Here is a 15,426-nt window from a genome sequence, read left to right on the forward strand (position 1 = left end):
CCACATGAATTTGTGTGTGATTCTCAGCCCTGAGAAGGAGGATTTGTGTAAAGACACGCTTGTCATTGTGCTGCTGCTATAGCGATCAGCGCCCCATCATCTGCACACATCTGTTGAATTGTCAGATGCAATACAGTATCATTGATGGAAATATGAGGGAGCCATTCGAGAGGGGAAATGCAACTGAGGATTCTGAGATGTGATTTGTTGAATTGGTGTCTTTTAAAAACAGGCTCTCAGATCAGGATGTTCTTATCTTTCAAGACACAAGATGAAAATAAATGAATCAGCAAAAAAAAAAAGAATATTCTGGAATTTAACATTTATAGTAACATCCTTGGCTATACAACATCACTTGACTTGCCAGGAGATAAAGTTAAAGAGCTTTCAGGGGGTGTAAGTCTGGCGTCTGTAAAACCAATTAGAGCAGATTTGTGTGGAGATTATAGCGTTTGGAGCGGGTTTGACCGAGGCAGATACTACCCATCGCTGCTGAGGGGAAATCCCACAAAAGTGAGGTCAGGCACAAAAAATGGAAACATGGTTCCCTCGCGGCAAAGCCAAAGTCAGGCGATGATCTGAAAAACGTTGCGACAGAGACGCATGTTGCTTTGTAAAACACACAACGAGATGTTTGGTATCAGCCGTGGAGGAACGATGCCGTTTGAGAGGGAGCAGATCAGAAAGGATAGGTGGAGATAAGATCGGATCAGGGATGGAGGTGTGGAGGCGAGGATGTGATAGAACCGTTTAAGAATTGGTTTTAACCACGCATCAAGTCAGAGCAGACTTTTTATTTTCATCTTTTCCATTTGGTGGGAATACACACCATTAGAAAGATGATTTTGGAGGAGAGGGACATGGAATACTTTAACCGTCATATTATGTTAAGGGTCAATTTGACACATTGGGTCAATGGGTGAAATGGGTCAAATTGACCCTTAACATAATTTGAGGGTTAAATAGAACAGTACCTAATCTAAATATTTTATGTTATGGCTGTTTCTGTTTAACATATGAGGATCCTAAACATTCCAGAGGTACTTTTTAAGCTATTTCTTAAATCCGCCATTTGGTGCAAATTAGTAAAGAAGCAGGGTTATGCAGTGAATACTAGATCAAGAACCTTTTTTAGTAAGTCTAATCTGTATTCTGATGTTCAGATCTCCATCAATGTCCATTACATTTCTTAAACAGTAATCAGTAATTACGCCGCATCTGTGCCATTAACTAAAATCAATCCATTTAAATCAAGTTAATCTACAATGTGCTCAAACCTCAGTCATCCAGACAGACAGTCTGGCTGGGATTTAATCCAGCTAGGTACAATGGGGGGACCAAAATGTCTCCCAAACACCGTTATGTTTAACCCATGGAATCTCCCGTAATGTCTTTGCAACCTTGACTTTGTGTTGAAATCTGGGATGGAGTACTGTCACAGAGACAGTTCCATGCTGTCATTGAGTGAAACCATTGCTTTTGACTGATCCAGAAACTGTTTTTCATGACAATAAAATATGCCGTGATGTTGTATCTCCATTTCGACTACTCACAGAAACACCGTCTCTCTTACCACTAAGATTTTCAAGTTCCACCACCAATAGAATATCCATTGAGGAAAGAACCTAAGAGTACTGTGATAAGAAGGATATACCAGATTAGGTCTGAAAAATGGGAGATTGAAGGAGATGAAGGGAGAAAATTGTTTTCATGATTCGATTTTTGCCACCGCCATGTCAAATCTCTTAAAGAGTTCAACTGGAAGTGTTATTCCAGCTGCCGTCATGGGCTATGTAAGCCTTTTCAATGATTCGATATAGAAAATAAAGAGCAAAACGAAAACAAAGCTGCTTATCCGTGAAAAAAACAGACACTAGATGCAGATGTAGGAACATGCTGCAAGCCTCTCTCACTGTCAAACACATTTTTCACGGGCAAGAGAGTGGCAACATGTCAGGAACAAGGCGTACCAGCGCTTACATGAGAAGCAAAGCTCATCACTGACATGTAGAATTTTGCCAAACAGACTATAAAAGTCCATTTGCAATTCAGGGACTTGGTTTTTTTTTTTCCTTTACTCCACTCCTGCCTATATGTCTGACCTCTCGCTCTTCCCTTTTTCCCCATGAACTATCTGTCCTCCCTGCCTCTTGCTGTCATTTTACATCTGTCTGATTTTCAGATTTTTTTTTTTATACTCAACCCTCCCACCCCTGGTTCTCTCCCTGACCACAGAGCTGACCCTTACAATGCGTGTCACAATGCAACACCAGCATTTCTAGTGTGCTAGCGTAAATAAAAAAAAAATAGTCATCTCCCGGTGGCTGAGCTTTATCCTTCGTGCTCAGTGCTAAAAGATAACATCTTTGACCTGCTTCAGTGGTCATTTTTATCTTTAGCATTAAATAAAATGAGTGACTAAATAAGAAAATAGATGATAATATATAAGCATTGGCTTTTCTATGTTATGTTATCTTCTATGACCACAGGTACGAAAAGACAAAATCTACTGTCATTATCATTCAGTGAAGTCACTAGCTCTTACTCACGGGCTGCATTGCATCTGCCTCGTAATCTCACCTTCTGTTTACCCGACATGGGGTATTTATTCTTTTCATCTTGATTTCCGCTGCAGAATGTTCTCATTTATTATCTGTCTGAAATAACATCAACTTGCCGCTGATTGTATCCTCTCCTCTTGTTTCCCCTAACAGGATGAAAAGAACCAAGTGTTGATCACAAATGCCTGGCTGCAGCTGGTACGTCGCTTCTCCCGGTCCTTTTTGTGTGATCGCTACACGATTCAATGAGTGTATTTTTGGAAGGTGTTTAGATCCCGTGGGCGCTGACATTCACATTTCCGCTGCAACAAAAAAATCTTCACCTGTGACTGCTTTGAAGGTATACAATCTGGTACGAGTAAAAGCTAGAAAACAGACTTATCAGATCAGCCTCTGACAACTTTTTGAAATGAAAGCCTGTAGTTTAGATAAGACAGATCAGAGGAGATAGTTGGGATGCCTAAGGATGTCATTTAATATTCCCCAAAAATTGTCATGTTGTGAAAGACAGCACATTCTGTGGATTTTTTATTCTACTGTAGAATATTATCACTTTTACTAACTCAGTGTTGCAATGCAGGATGTCGGTACATGCATTTGCTTGGAGAGACATTCTAGCTAGTTTTTAAAATGAGTCAGAACTAGTAAACAGCCAGCTCTTAGTTATAGTTTAGTTTAGTTTATAACCAAGTATGTCATTGCACTGATTTGTCAACATCGGCTCTAATTTACAGTAGGTCAGGATGAATGAGAGTGTGTTTGTGAGCGCAACTGTGGGACAACGGATGCAAAATAGCCCATGGCTTCAATCCGGAGTGTGTTTACATGCATGTCTCATGTGTGTTCATTAACATGCACTGTCCCAACCAAAAATAAATAAAATTTGTGTTATGGGTGTTTACGATGCTGTCACTAAAATCATATTAGACGTACCGTTTTGTAGAGCCTTCGCCGAACCTGCTCATCGTCTGGCTATATTCCAAAGAGGGTCCAAATAATACGTCTCAAGAATGTGGAACCTTAGCTGTCAATAACGGAGAGTTGAACATAAGACAGTGGCAGGACAAGCTTGTTTTATGGTCAGTTTGTCCTGGAAAAAATGGACATCAAACCAATCAGGTCGATAAAAAAGCAGAATTATCCCTACAATGTCACTCGGAATGACGCGTTTAAAGGTGTCACACATACCCTCTGAAAAGCTGAGCTGGTCATTGACTGGCTGGCAGTTTGAGAATGAATCAATCATTCAGGAAGCTGCGTCTTAATACTTGCATCCACTTTGGTTTGATGCCTTCTAAGTGGCCTGCAGATGCAGCAAATTTTGAAGGAGACCTGAGAAATGCATTAACAAAGTTGGAGCCGGACAGATGAAGTCACCTCTTCTGAACTATCAAGAAAAACGGGATTCTAGGTTCAGAGGGCATTGAATACAACTCGTCGAAAAGATTTTGAATGTTAAACTGTTTTCTGCTAATGTTAAGAGCTGACGTTTTCCGAAAAAGGCTGTTGTGTCTTAATTCTCACATAGGAAACGTGGCGAGGGAGGGTTGGATTACTCTTATGGTATTTCAGCTACAGAGAAATATAAGCAGAATCCTGTCTTTTAAAATTGAACTCCCAAATAAGTAATGTCTAAACCAGTGGTTCCCAGCAGCAGAAGTAGAAATAATTATGCATATATTTCTCTATATAATTTCTGCCTCATTAAAGTCAACTCCATCATTTTTGGTTAAAGGCCAGGTTGTGTGAGTGAACAAATCAATCTAAACTGCAGCAAGGATGACTGCTGTAATCTACATTTTAGAGCATTTTTCCGCTTTTGAAGAAATTGAAATGTATAAAAATTCAAATTATAAATGGAGGCTGGGGGCCTCTCCCATTAATCGTTTTATACGACAAACAGTCACAACAACATAAGTATGACCATTAAGATAACATCATAATAAATATTTTGATGTGTTTTGGATATCAGCCAGCCCATAGGGTGCCTGACATCTATAAATTAAAATGATTGTCTACATTTAAGCAGCAATTAGCGATTGATTACATGTCATCAAGTTTTTTAATATCAATTAATCAATGACTTTAATTAAACATTTTAGAGACAAAAGTCTTAATTTTCTAGTCCCAGCTCATTAAGTGTGAACTACGACCTCAAGAATGTCGGTGTGTTTGGGTCGTGGACAGTTTTAGCTTTCAGAGAATGAATTTCACACTTTCAGACCAAGAACCTGTCCGAAATTAGTGACACTCTCAAATGTTACATAACCTACTTGAAGACCAGTATCCTCGGTATCTCCTCACCTGTTCCCGAGAGACCAAGAACTCACTGAGCTGCGATTTGATCGCTTGGCTTTATGTTGCGTTTTCCCGGCCAACAAACATGAAAAGTAGCCTCTCCAACACCAAGCTGCCAAGGCTCACTAATCATGAGTGTAGTGATTAAGCCATTAGCTGCGTGAGTGGAGACAAACTCTTCATCATTTGGCACCCTTCAGACTAATAGTGTCTCTTGGAAGAGAATATGATTTTGGCAACAGTGCAAATTGGGCACAGATAGATGTGCAAGTACTATTGGGGAGAAATTAACAGACCCAAAGGCACAGAATCCCCTCTACACGTTTACATCTGCCTATATTTGTATGCACTTACATTAACCCATGTGCAGACATATGTGCACCAACAGATGTGCCCGGTGTACTGTGGCCACATCAGCAATGGGACTGTTCACTCCAGAGGGAATGTGCCTTATAGCTACAGCATCTGAGTGCTTGCGTCTAGTGTTTGTCGTGTGTACATGTGCTGTAGATGACACACACTCTTTCTCTGACACACGCACACACACATACACATACATACATGCATACATATTTACATAGAAACACACATATGCTGTACATGCAGAGAAGGGGAAAATCCTCAGACAAGCAACAGTATTAGCGTGATCACAATGCATGGACACGTTAAAGCAGTTTTACTGATCAGATATCACCTTGTCTCTCATTTTGAATTGAGAAAAAGGGGAAACAAAAAGCCCCGTCTCTTTATACTTCAGATGCCAACAAAGGTCTTTGCCAAATCTGGCTTGAGGCTCAAATGGAACTGCAGGGGGAGGTCAGAGTCAACAACTGTTGGGTTGGCAAGGTTTCCCGATCAGGCTTCATTATTTGAGTGCAAACTCAATAAGCTTCAAAGTAAGCTTCAAGGGCCTCCTGGGATGTGTAAAGGAGGAACTTTTTCTTAATTTTGGAATGGGTTTCATCATAATTCTCATCATAGTTGATAGATCTGACACACTATTGCTTGCATCGCTGCTGTGTGTGAGAGCAGTTTTGTGATTTTTTCTACAGTGATACAGGTAACTTGTGGTGTTGTAAAAACACTTTTCAAACACTGATGTAGTTCAAATGTTTGATCTTTAAAAGCGAATGGGCTAATGCGGCGCTTATGATTTTTGCAGTTGCAGAGTTGAAACTTAAAGTCAGAAAGAAATCTTTAGAGTCTTAACGGATTCTTAGGTGGTAAGCTTACAGTCTTAGTGCAGATGTAGCTCAGTCATTTCTTAGTCTTTGGGCTTACAACAACATCAAATCCATTTGGTATCATCACAAGTCTTTCAGTCTTTACTGTGACGCGACACAATCAATCACCAGTAATAGGAAAGCACCAACAAAACCGGACAAAAGGAGAAGTGGTCGACAAACAATCAACAGAGCGGTATTGACAGCAGAGATGGTACTTTTTTGCTTACCATCCAGAAAAAGGAGAGGATGGTGGAGCTGTGGGCAGTTCGGTCCAGCTTGTACAATGTCAACTCTCCAACATATCACGACTGAGAGGAGAAGGAAAAGTGATGGACTGAAATAGCAGAGGCTCTGCAAATACCCAGTGTAAACATTGCATGATGGAAAAAAGTGCTGAAAGAACCTAGTCGTAGTTTTCCGAGAATCTTTTCCAAATCTCTTCAAAGTCTTAAGATCTAAGATCCACAGATCCAAAGTGTCAATCTCAGCCTCAGAGTTTTAAGTGTCAGACTAGCATGACACTTACAACTCTAAAAACTAGCCTTTAGATGTTGGCTGGTGTGAGATGATAGTTTTAGTGTCGTGCCGCTTCAAAATCCTTTCAAAGTCTTGAGACAAACCAAATACAGGCTACATAACAGAGGAGACGGTACAGGGGTCCGGAATGTTTGGAAGGCGATTTTACAAAAATATCTACTCCGACATAAGAACAGAGACATTATATTATCTAACAAATGTAAGCAAAGAAAGGAGGATGTTTCAACATTGTGTGATAGGATGAGTTTTGATAGCAATTTCTGAAGTAAGAATGAATTAACATATCAGAAAAGGAGCTTATATTGGGTGATTATATCTATTTATCATGAATTCCTTTCCGACAGACATTTGCACCTTAACTCCACTGCCTTTACCATCTGTTCTAATTACTCTCCATTTCCCTGCTTATTTTATCCAGTACTGGACAGACATATATCTTTCTTGGAACCCAGAAAGCTACCCTGGAGTTCAGAACCTGCGTTTTCCTTCCAATCTGGTGTGGGTCCCAGATATCCTGCTCTACAACAGGTAAAGTGTCATTCACTAAGTTCTCACATTTTGTCCTGTCTTGTTACTGTGTGTCTCACTTTGGATTCTCTTCTCACCTCCACCAACTTCTACTATCTCCTAGTTTTACCTGGTCTGATGTGAGATATAGAAAAATGCATACATGTATGAAGAAAATACAAAAAACATGGGCATGTGAGCATGAACTCTGAAATTACTCGTAAAAGCACAGCTATTATGATGACCCAAATAGAATTATAATTTGCATTAAACACAGGCCACACAATGGATGCTTCCAATGGGGTTCCAACTCACAATTGTCCAGGAGACGCAGCACTACTACTCTCCCAACGTGGCCGATTTGCACTCGGTCCTCAATCAGCCGTTCCTGTATTGACAGCTGGAAGCAAAGGTTCTCATTATACAACTTGACATCACATTAGAATACATATCTTAGTTGCAATATTGATTATTATCTGAGCTGTTTGACAGTTTGATCAGCATTCTGGGCACCTGATGTGTTGCACTGGATTAGTATAAAGTGGAGGGCAAATCAGTCCCATGAAAACTTGTGTCATAAGGGTGGGGTTGGGGGAGATATATTAGCGTTAGAGATAAAATGTTTGATATTAAAAGAATCTAAGTTGTTTTTTCCATTTGTTTTTGCCAAATTTGCAAATGTTCTTTACTTCATATTGCATTTACAATGATGTTGGGTTAATGTATTCTGGGTTGCAAAATACTACATAAGTTGATTCTAATATCGCAGTCTTTAAAAAGAAATAATGAGTTAAGTGCACGGTTGGGCCCCACCTCATAAATACATATGAATATAAATGACATAAAGAGTATAGTGCCTAAGGACAGCATCCAGGGCCGAGCGACCGTGCGGCGTGGGCATGATCATATCAGCATACAACGTGCTGCGCGACTGTAACTGGACCAGACGAGTCATCTTACTGCTACACGGCCAATCATAAGCCGATGGCGTGCCAGAAATACTAATACCTAGTAACAGTAGTATTAGTCACACGGAGGGCGAGTAGACATAGATATATATACAATATTTTGAAATACAGTGTAAGTCATGGGCTCACGCTGTCTAATAAAATTCATTTCAGTGATCAATAATGACATTCTCCACTGCCCAGGTAAATATAGTTTGCCCTACCATGTCCCAACAGAGCCGTTTATTATTTACGAATACCGCATTTAAAATGATCCACAGTCTGTAGTTTAACATGCATGGATCAGAGAAGTTACATCCTGAAATGTGTTGCTATTTATCAAGAAGCCAAACATTTTTTGTAACATTTATGGCATTTGCTGAGGCTCCAAATGCCCAACAACACGCTTGACAATGGAGTTTTTTTTTTTTTTTTGTTTTTTTTTTCCAAGATGTAATTTCACCCTTGGTTAAAGTCTCGTTTAATGAGATGATTGAGCCACTTCTCCTTCATAGAGCGTAAACTGGAACTCCAAAAAGAGTTTGCATCTTGGGCATCAAATGGCTCAAAATGTCAAAAAGATAAGATATTTTGAAGTGTTAATAAAGCATGAGGGTTTGGATGAATACCAAGTACATAGGTTGCATTAGCTGTGCACACAATCATTTCTTATTTGGTGTTTACAATTTTAAAATCAGATATTTTCATCTTATTTACTGAGACAGTTTAAGTTCTCTCTTGCAACATTCATCTGGGTTGAGCTCATTTCTTTTCACATGTTTGTCGCAGAATGGGACTTCCATAGATGGAAGGAAAGATAATCTGTCTCTTGAAGTGAATTGTATTCTTTTATTTGTAAGTCAGTCTGAGCCTATTTTCTGTTCACCCAGCTCAGGCATCTTGGCTTTCTGCTGTTTACGTTTCTATGGTTCTGTTACAGACTGACAAATGTGGAGAAAAAAGTGAATTGTTCTTGGATTGATATTCAGAACGTGATCTGGACTCGCTCTGGTGTTCAAGTCTCCTGATTATATTTCTGAAAGGCTATTGAAAAAGTGTTACCATGGAGGACTAAAGGTTGCGGAAATTTTCAAAACTGGTAAAAGGGAGCGCAGCAATGGGATGCAAATGTGGAACATTTACTCACAAAAGATTTGATTTGTATGTGAAAGAAAGAACAAAATGCTTGTTTTGCTCAAAATATGTTGTTTTGGTCTGGTCTGGTTTTGGTGGGAGTGACTCAGATGCATTTGGCCGTGACACACGCACACGCACACACACACACGCACACACACACACACATGCTTCTACACATTGTCAATACAGCAAACACGCACACACACTTCTACACATTTTCAATACAGCAAACTGAGGGTAATTTTCAGACAAATGCACTTTTACTGAAAAGACTTCACATTTAAATCACTAATGGAATCACAATTTGCAAAATGCCATCTGCGTGGCTATTTCATGCTACCGCCGGCTGGAAAAAGCACCAGAAGAGAGGGGCACTGTTATTGTTAATCATAATTTACCCCCTGCCAAACCCCACAAGAGGGTATTAAACAAGGGAGTAAGATCTTTTGCACAAAGTCTCCTAGGGCATCGCTCTCTCCTGCCAAACATGGCAGATTTAAGTTGAATGATGGGTGGGGCTGTCAGCTCTACATTCAAAGTGATGGAGGATTCTTTTATGGTGGGATGGTTGGTATATGTGTGAAAGAGAGAGAGGATCTCGCTGCAAAGATGATGTAATGATAATGACAATATAATCCTGACATAGAAGCACATTAGTACAGGCATTCATTATGCATGAGGTATAAAGCATGACTGGAATAATTAATAGATATATGTCTGACAAACAAGAAAAGAGATTTAACCTGTGACCCAGACTTATATTTTCTCCATGTGGGGATGAGATAGTAGAAGCAAGAGTTCAGCAGGGACAAGAACAAAGATTATGCATTAAGCAACTCATAATAGAGACAGTTTTGGACGATTACTGCATGGAAGTAAGGGAGGGAGGGAAATGTTACATTTTAAACAGTTTGGAACGTCGGAATACCTTTTACAATCATGTTTTTTGTAATAGAATAAGTTTGCAGGGACAGAGTCTCGGCTCAAAAGCTGCCCTCGAACACACCAAAGACTTTAACCGACAGCGATGCTTATGTTCTGCTTCTGTGGAGTTCAAATAACTCCTCATACGGGTCTCAGTAATAGGCGTAGGTTCAGATTCGGAAATTTTTCACTATCATGCGGATATGTCGGTCAGGAGTTTCGAGTAAATGGGGTCGCTGCAAATCCCTTTCAATGTTCCTGGAGGAGTCTCACTAGGGGTGATTAGCGAGGAAAGCAGACTGTTTATATCAACACATTGTGCTACTGAACATACTTTTTCCTCAACAAAAGGGTTGACTTGGGCAGATGGGACTCTCACAACCTCCTCTCCTCTAACTCTGACAACAAAAACATCTGTTTTCAAGTACAGAAGGCTAGGCGAAAAAAAAAAAAAGGGATATGTTGCATTATTAGTTAAAGCCAGGCTGACACTGAAGGAACCCTGTTTGAAATCCACCGAAGAATTTTCTCTCTACGAAATGTGTGCAGACATTGTGCTGTTTTCTCGTGCAGTTCAGTAACATAGAAACCCGGTCAATTCAATCCAACAACACTTCAAGAATGTTCTGTCCTTTAAACAAATCTTCTCCCTAAAATTCGTTCAGTTCAGCACAAGATTCAAAAGACTAACTGACTGACACACTCTGTGTGTGTGAGTGTGTGTGTGTGTGTGTGTGTGTGTGTGTGTGTGTGTGTGTGTGTGTGTGTGTTACAGACATTGGGCTAGAGTTGGAAAGGTTTTGATTATAATTGGTGCTGACCATTTATAAACCATATGTGATCAACATAATCGTATACTGTCTTTCTCTGATTAACATTTAAGATTCAAATTTATTTTGCTTTGATACTCTTTTGCATTATTTATGTTTCTGTGCAGAGAGTTACTTCTCCCAAGTCTTTCTCAATGTCAACACAAGTAATCCTTATATACCACAAGACACTAATATGAATTTCCCCCACATCATTAAATATTGCACATATTTGTTTTTTTCTATTTATTCTTTTTTAAGATCACTGACAGCTTTGTAAATAATTCATGACAAATCCCCCATCCTATTTTGACTCTGAATTTGATGAGGTAATTGCAAGCAACTTTAACTGAATTTATATCAATCATTTTATGATCGAGGTGTGGATAATAGTTATTGGGTACTTTACAGGGGGAGGGGGAGGCGACATTCATTGTCAAGTGCAATTGAATCAAGCTAAAATCTGGGAAGAACATTCCACAAGTCAGCAGCAATCAAAACATGACACAAAATCAGGACTCCAACTCTACCCACTCAAGTATTTTCTCTCATCAGCAACTTCTACCTCTGACTCGGCGACTAATGCGATGTGCATTGGACACATCACAAGTATTAAGACAGCGGAAGGTCATGAACACTGACTCATTATTTTGGAAGTACTCCAGAGATCAGCGAACTCTTGTTTTTAGTTAAGGGGCTACAAGTAGGTTTTGACACTTTCCAGGGACACGGAAATATCCTGTGTTTGAAGAAGTCACTTGTATGTCTGTGAAGGTTCTCAGTCATCCACGGCATGGTCAGTTTTGACATATGTTATCACAGCAACTGGAGTTTCTTTCTGTCCTCGGAAATGTTTCTCCTCTCATCCGAGAACTGCCTTCTGTTCTGAGCCTGAGAGCCGAACCCTTCAAAGAGAGAAACGAAGTCCCGTTGCCGTTATAACATTTGACGACGGTTAAGTCTCTTCAATTTTGACTTAGAAATTCAAAAGCTGTGCATTTATCCTGTCATCCGCACATCGTTAGGGCCTGCCACACAGAAGGGTGTAGATGTGTTACATCTTCATTTATAATTACTTGCAGAGAGACTGCACCTTTGTGTGCTTTGTTGTATTTTTTGAACTACATGGAATGTGTTCTCAATAGACTTGCAGTATTTGCTGAGTGCATTTCGGTTACACTGAACACGAGTTGTTGTGCGGGCGGACCGATGCAGAATGTACACAATGCATGCTGAGCATGTTCTCTTGTCAGCAACGCCACTAAGTCGTTCTGCATGAATAATTTGTTCTGATCCAGGCATGACTTTGAATATTTCAACATGCGATACATTCAGTTGGGAAGCTACAAAAGCAAAGGGAGAGTTTCTTACTTTCATTTTTTTGCAATGTAAATAATGAAAGCTGTTCCTCTGTTGGGATTCCCTCGGAAAATAAATATTATTTGGCTGATTGGGAGTTCCGACAGTTCTGACATGAGTGGCGGGGTGATGTTTGAACAAATAATTCAGGCATCCTTTCACAAGAATGAAATATAGATGTGGGTGATATTATTGCATTGAGCAGGGTGACAGTGAAACAGTGCTATTCCTGACGGTAAAGGCAATGTACTAAAACCTTATTTTTCTGTGCTCGGAGGTTTAATGTGAACGTGTAGTTAAAGCCAAAGTATACACGCTAATGACCGTTTTATAGATTGAATCAGCAACTTTTTCACATTTTTTTTTCTTTTTCGGCTCTTATTTCTGCTTTAGCATTTGTAATTGCCCCCCAGGGGATGAATAAAGTTTTTCGAATTTGATTTTGAATTAAGATTAGAAGCTATGGCAACAGGATGTTGGGCTTCAACACATTTGCTAAGTCCTTATCTGGTCCATTTGGCATCAATATTTGGAGGAGATCTGTTTACTAATCAGATTGAGATCTAAGATAAGTCTTCAATAAATGTCCTCATATACTGTTATCAGTTGTCATGTTTTCATGGTAATAAGTGCAATAACTGTTTAAAGGAGGAAAAATCCACCAAATCCAAGAAATGTCAAAGATAGAAGTTACAGCACTTCCTGCAATCTCCTCATCCTGCCAGTTTATTTTATATCATTCACTTATAAGAATGTAAATGTGTTCCAAATGGCTGCACAAGGCTGAATGCTAATTTAGCACATTCTTTCTCAGCATTCAGAAGGAGATCTTACAAAATATTCTGGCAGCCTGTTTGTGCAGCAAAATGAAAAAAGGTCATTTTATATAAATTTCTGATGGAGTGGCTATAAATCTGCACCAGGCAAAGCTTCGTCCCATCATATGGCTTGTGGGTTCCTTCTCAGCGCAATTAGTCCAAATTTATGTTCTACCTGTTGACAAAGAGCATTGAGGAAGTGGTTGGTTGTAAGTCACTTTCTCCATTAGGCGTTAGACTTAAACAGTAAATATTCAAAAAGTATGAAGAGACAACAGCAAATTCTGGAAAAGAGCAAGGCGGTTTGGTCCGAGCTTGGATGATCACTTATTTACCGCTCAAAATGACGTACAGCTTCAGTGTATCCCATCAAGACCATCTGTTGTTATGCAAATTACTTGACGGTATGACTATATACAAGACAATGCAATGCATAAACAAATGAATGTGTAATATGCTACCGTTTTATCTGTCTGCTTTATTGCTCCTGACATTCAGGTCTGTTTGCTTATTCTTTCATTTATTTGTTTGGCAGAACAGCTCAGCAAGAACTTCATTGATTTAAATGAGGTCTGCCATGCGCTCAGGGAGCAGATTTCAGGATTGTTTTTATATAAAAAAAAAAAAAAAAATGAAGGCTTTGTAAATGCAACACTCATCCAGAATTAATGTAGGTATTGACTGCTACCTCACAAGAGCCTGTTAAAAGATTAAAAGCTTTGAAAAGGTATTTGTTCACCCAATTAAAAACACAACGTCTGTCTTAAGCTAAATTCATTTACCAGAGTCAAATGATTCATTTTTCCACATTGTTCAATTACAACGTTCTTTGTACTTCACATTGTAAGGATAATCCCAGCAAGTATGAAGGACATCTCGACGGTGAAAAAAACATATTTGTTTAAAGATGATCAGTTAAATTAAACACTGCCTGTCTGGATTGACACTAATCCTCGTAATCTCTCCACTCTCTCTCACTCACATATGCTTTCGGTCGTGTTAGTTTTTGTCCTTGTCTTTGTCTGTCTCTCTCTCCATTTCACTCTCCCTCAAACGCTGCTCTCCCCACACTTTCTCATTACAAGAGTTCCAGAGCTTTCTATTAAGATGTCCCTCTTTTATATTCTGTCCAATTCACTGCAGTGCTGACGAGAGGTTTGATGCCACGTTCCACACAAACGTGTTGGTCAATGCTACAGGATCCTGTCAGTATATCCCACCAGGTGAGGCACTGAAGATTCATTTCCTCGCAGTTTTTCAAGTTTTCTTCCAATTTTTAACGTTACATTATCACACACACCAATCTCTAGAATAAATTTGCTCTTGGTCGTGAGATGGTATCGTCCAACCTTCCTTCAATGATCTACAGGTTACCTGCAAATCAAAATTGGCTCATGGCATTAATATTCACCGTTAGACTTTGAAATGCAATATTTTTCTATGGAACATAATATATGAAAATAAATCCGTTAATTGATGCTTTCCATGTGACAAGCCATTAGTTGCGATTTCTAAATAATAAAAAATACTGTAAAAATGATCAATCAATGAATGTAATTCATGGGGGAACTTTACAGTAGTTTTGCCTCTGGTAAAACCTGAAGTGACCTGTTGTATTTTTAAAAAGTCCAAAAATTACACACAAGGAAGCACAAAAATATGCACACAAGAGGAGGAACATAAATGGGCATAACAAGTCAATCATAGTATATAACTCTAAATGCTGTAAAAAAAAAACAACAAAACATTATTTCTGTGCAGGCATCCTCAAGAGCACCTGCTACATCGATGTGCGGTGGTTCCCATTCGATGTCCAGAAGTGTGACCTGAAGTTTGGCTCCTGGACCCACAACGGCTGGCTGCTGGATCTCCAGATGATGGATGTGGACATCTCTACGTACATACCCAACGGGGAGTGGGACCTCGTAGGTGAGAAGGAAGGAAAACAAAGAAACTAGTTTCAGGCTTTCTCAAAATGTTATGCAGTTGTCCGTTTCACATAACTGTGTTTTGATTCTTTGTGCAAGTGTGACGTAACTTAACACATCTTTGCTGCTGGAATGTTCACTTGAAAATATCACAGAATGGGAGGACAGAGAGGAAATTATCCAAACAGACTCAAATAAATAGAACTGCTATAAATATCAGCAGACATGCTAAACATCACAATTCTCGGTTGCTGAATTTTATGCATTTATTCAGTGAATCCACTAATCCTTTCAATGTGTATGGAAAACGTAATAACCGCCTCATCAACTCGGTTGTTAGGCAGTCTGCAGACAATGATACTGAAACAATAATCA

General features: G+C 39.4%; 1 protein-coding gene across 1 annotated transcript in view; it reads left to right on the forward strand.

The window, feature by feature from the left end:
- The window catches only part of LOC147214005 (neuronal acetylcholine receptor subunit alpha-7-like), a 39,870-nt gene that overhangs the window by 16,277 nt on the left and 8,167 nt on the right, over positions 1-15,426 (forward strand). The window contains exons 3-6 of the mRNA XM_086142378.1: positions 2,715-2,759; positions 7,041-7,150; positions 14,267-14,346; positions 14,885-15,052. Of these exons, the coding sequence (XP_085998504.1) occupies positions 2,715-2,759; positions 7,041-7,150; positions 14,267-14,346; positions 14,885-15,052 (403 nt within the window). The remainder of the gene's footprint in view (positions 1-2,714; positions 2,760-7,040; positions 7,151-14,266; positions 14,347-14,884; positions 15,053-15,426) is intronic.

The sequence above is a fragment of the Fistularia commersonii genome, chromosome 35 (genome assembly GCF_037954325.1).
Source record: "Fistularia commersonii isolate RoL2024-O1a breed Wild chromosome 35, RoL_Fcom_v1.0, whole genome shotgun sequence".
NCBI classification, from domain to species: Eukaryota; Metazoa; Chordata; class Actinopteri; order Syngnathiformes; family Fistulariidae; genus Fistularia; species Fistularia commersonii.